This window comes from Macrosteles quadrilineatus, unplaced genomic scaffold, assembly GCF_028750875.1.
Source record: "Macrosteles quadrilineatus isolate MER2022 unplaced genomic scaffold, UCM_ALF_1.0 Scaffold_3__2_contigs__length_128488019, whole genome shotgun sequence".
Classification (NCBI taxonomy): domain Eukaryota; kingdom Metazoa; phylum Arthropoda; class Insecta; order Hemiptera; family Cicadellidae; genus Macrosteles; species Macrosteles quadrilineatus.
Window position 1 is genome coordinate 108,621,155 of NW_026542596.1, and position 2,608 is coordinate 108,623,762.

At 39.9% G+C, this 2,608-nt stretch overlaps 1 protein-coding gene across 1 annotated transcript; it reads left to right on the plus strand.

Annotated features, from left to right (window-relative positions):
- Positions 1-1,504: 1,504 nt before the first annotated feature.
- LOC128989452 (neuropeptide CCHamide-2 receptor-like) lies at positions 1,505-2,608 on the plus strand. Its single transcript, XM_054411346.1, has one exon. It carries the CDS (start codon positions 1,505-1,507, stop codon positions 2,606-2,608), a length of 1,104 nt encoding a protein of 367 aa, XP_054267321.1.

Here is a 2,608-nt window from a genome sequence, read left to right on the forward strand (position 1 = left end):
GGACTTTTCTCCTGAGTCTTGTGTCTTGAAAATCTCTGATGGGTTTTTGCCAGGCTGTAATACCGCAACTTAGTCTTTCATAGCATAATGAAAAGGTTTACAAACATAAGAAACAAAAAACATTTAGAAGCTTAGCCAAAGAGAACTTATTCTGTGTTGAAGGCCCCCACTAAAAGACATACGAAGATGAAGTTTTTTTTTTCTTAAAAATTTCTTTGAAACAATAGGAACAACCCATTTTTGTACTGAGAATGTTCTCTCTCTCTGTATAACCTTACAAGTTATTGCGTAATAGTTTCTAGATAGATACTTTTTGTTTTAATCAAGTTTAATAAACAATACAGAGTATTGAAGATGGGCAAAGTTGTCTGCAAGTTTAATTATTTCTCCCAACATTGGTTGGAAACCAGATGTTTTGGAACTATTTTCTTGCTGGTACTAGCCTCAAACAAGAAAGTTTCAATAAATTGATTTCTTCGTTTGAAACAATTTTCTCTGCTTCTTAAAACTTGTGGTATTCTGTTATGAATATCACAAAGAAAAGTTTTTACTAAGCATAGACTACTAATTTAATTAATACTGAATAATTATGTGTAGGTATGCAATTTCGAACCGTAAAATACATGTTTGGTTTCGTCCAGTAAAAAAATTATAATTTTTTATTTGAGATTTTATTAAAAATTACAAAAAGAAATAATACATAACTTATAAAACCTATGGTTTGTAGTTGATAATCCGTCGTAGATTTGCATCTTCATTATTTAAGGTTCTCAAATACTTTACTCAATAATTTGTTTTTATCAAACTCTACAAAAAAGTTCAGAAAGAAATACCAAAGTTTTATTTTTTGAGAGTTAGAATGGGGAACCCCCTTTTTGCCCCCCCCCCCAAAAAAAAAAAAAAAAAACTCATTCCCAAAGTCTGATCATGCTGGTTCGTGAGCTTGTTTATATAAACGTAAGGGTTACACGTTTGTAGCAAATAAAACATTTGTATCATTTTGTATTGACGGAGTGTGTTTTTGTCCTCCTTGGATATCAAATCGAAAAAGTAAATCGGTCATAGGTTGTGGCCCAGGTCTTGCTATGAGATCTACAGGTAGCATAGTCCCTTAATGGGAAATTCGCAATATATACATATATCATCTACAGTGTTTCCGGACAGCTTCTGGCAGTGGTTAAGATGCCAATATTTTTCTTGGAACAAATTTCAAAATAATTTCTTTCCAATTGGAGAACAAGGAGTCAGGATTCTTTAAACGTGATTGATCAGGTTGTGCCTGGATCAGTAATTAGTCATAAAACGTGCCTGCCAATACAAATAAAAAAAATTCCTCATCGAATGGATATTTTTAATGCGATCTGTTCAGATATATAGTAGGCAGTAGGTTTGGCCAAAGCAACGGAGATCACTATATTCTATACTCTAAAGAACCATCACCTATATATATTGTCTGTCGTGTAGTATAAAGCCAATGACTTATGGAATAAATTGTTTCAGGACAATGGATCCAGAGATAGAGGAGGCAGTGGGGTCTATCAACGCGACGGAGGAAGGCTACATTCCCTACTCTCAGAGACCGGAGACCTACATAGTTCCTGTGGTGTTCGCTGCCATATTCATCGTCGGAGTCTTGGGCAACGGAACTCTGGTCTTCATCTTCGCTCGACACAAGCGAATGCGCAACATCCCCAACACGTACATCATGAGTCTAGCCCTGGGGGACCTCCTGGTGATCGTCAGCTGTGTGCCGTTCACCTCTATACTCTACACTCTGGAGTCCTGGCCTTGGGGCGCTCTTATCTGCAAGCTATCAGAAGCCACCAAGGATGTGTCCATCGGTGTCTCTGTCTTCACCCTGACTGCTCTCAGTGCTGAGAGGTACTGCGCCATCGTCAACCCTTTCAGAAGACACATGTCCACCAAACCCCTCACAATAGTCACGGCCCTCTCTATCTGGATGGTATCATTGATACTCGCTCTCCCAGCTGCGATATTCTCCAACGTACAGTCAGCAGTGGTACAAGACAACCACACCATAGAGTATTGTTCACCGTTCCCACAAGAATTCGGATCTACCTACGAAAAAGGGATTGTTCTATTCAAGTTTTTAGCCTACTACGCTATTCCGCTCTGGGTCATCGCCGCCTTCTACGTCTTGATGGCACGTCACTTGGTGTTGAGTACGCGAACTCTCCCTGGTGAACACGGGAAGGGACAAACCAACCAGATCAGAGCGAGGAAGAAAGTAGCTAAGATGGTGTTGGCTTTCGTAATGATCTTTATCTTTTGCTTCCTTCCCTATCACATATTCATGCTGTGGTTTCACTTCTATCCGAACTCTCACGACGACTACGATGACTTCTGGCATGCTTTCCGAATTATTGGGTTCTGTCTCAGCTACATAAACTCGTGCGTCAACCCCATCGCCTTGTATCTCGTCAGCAAGGCTTTCCGGAAGTATTTCAACCGTTACCTGATATGTTGTATTCAGCAGGAGAGCCAGTATAGTGACGTCACTCTGGTCCACATCAACAGCTCTTGCTATCGTCGTCAGAACTCTGTGCTGACCACTCACTACTCAATCGCTCATGGGGAGAAGTCCTGA

Excerpts from the sequence above, each read along its gene's own strand:
- LOC128989452 (XM_054411346.1), top strand. The coding sequence starts at position 1,505 with ATGGATCCAGAGATAGAGGAGGCAGTGGGGTCTATCAACGCGACGGAG.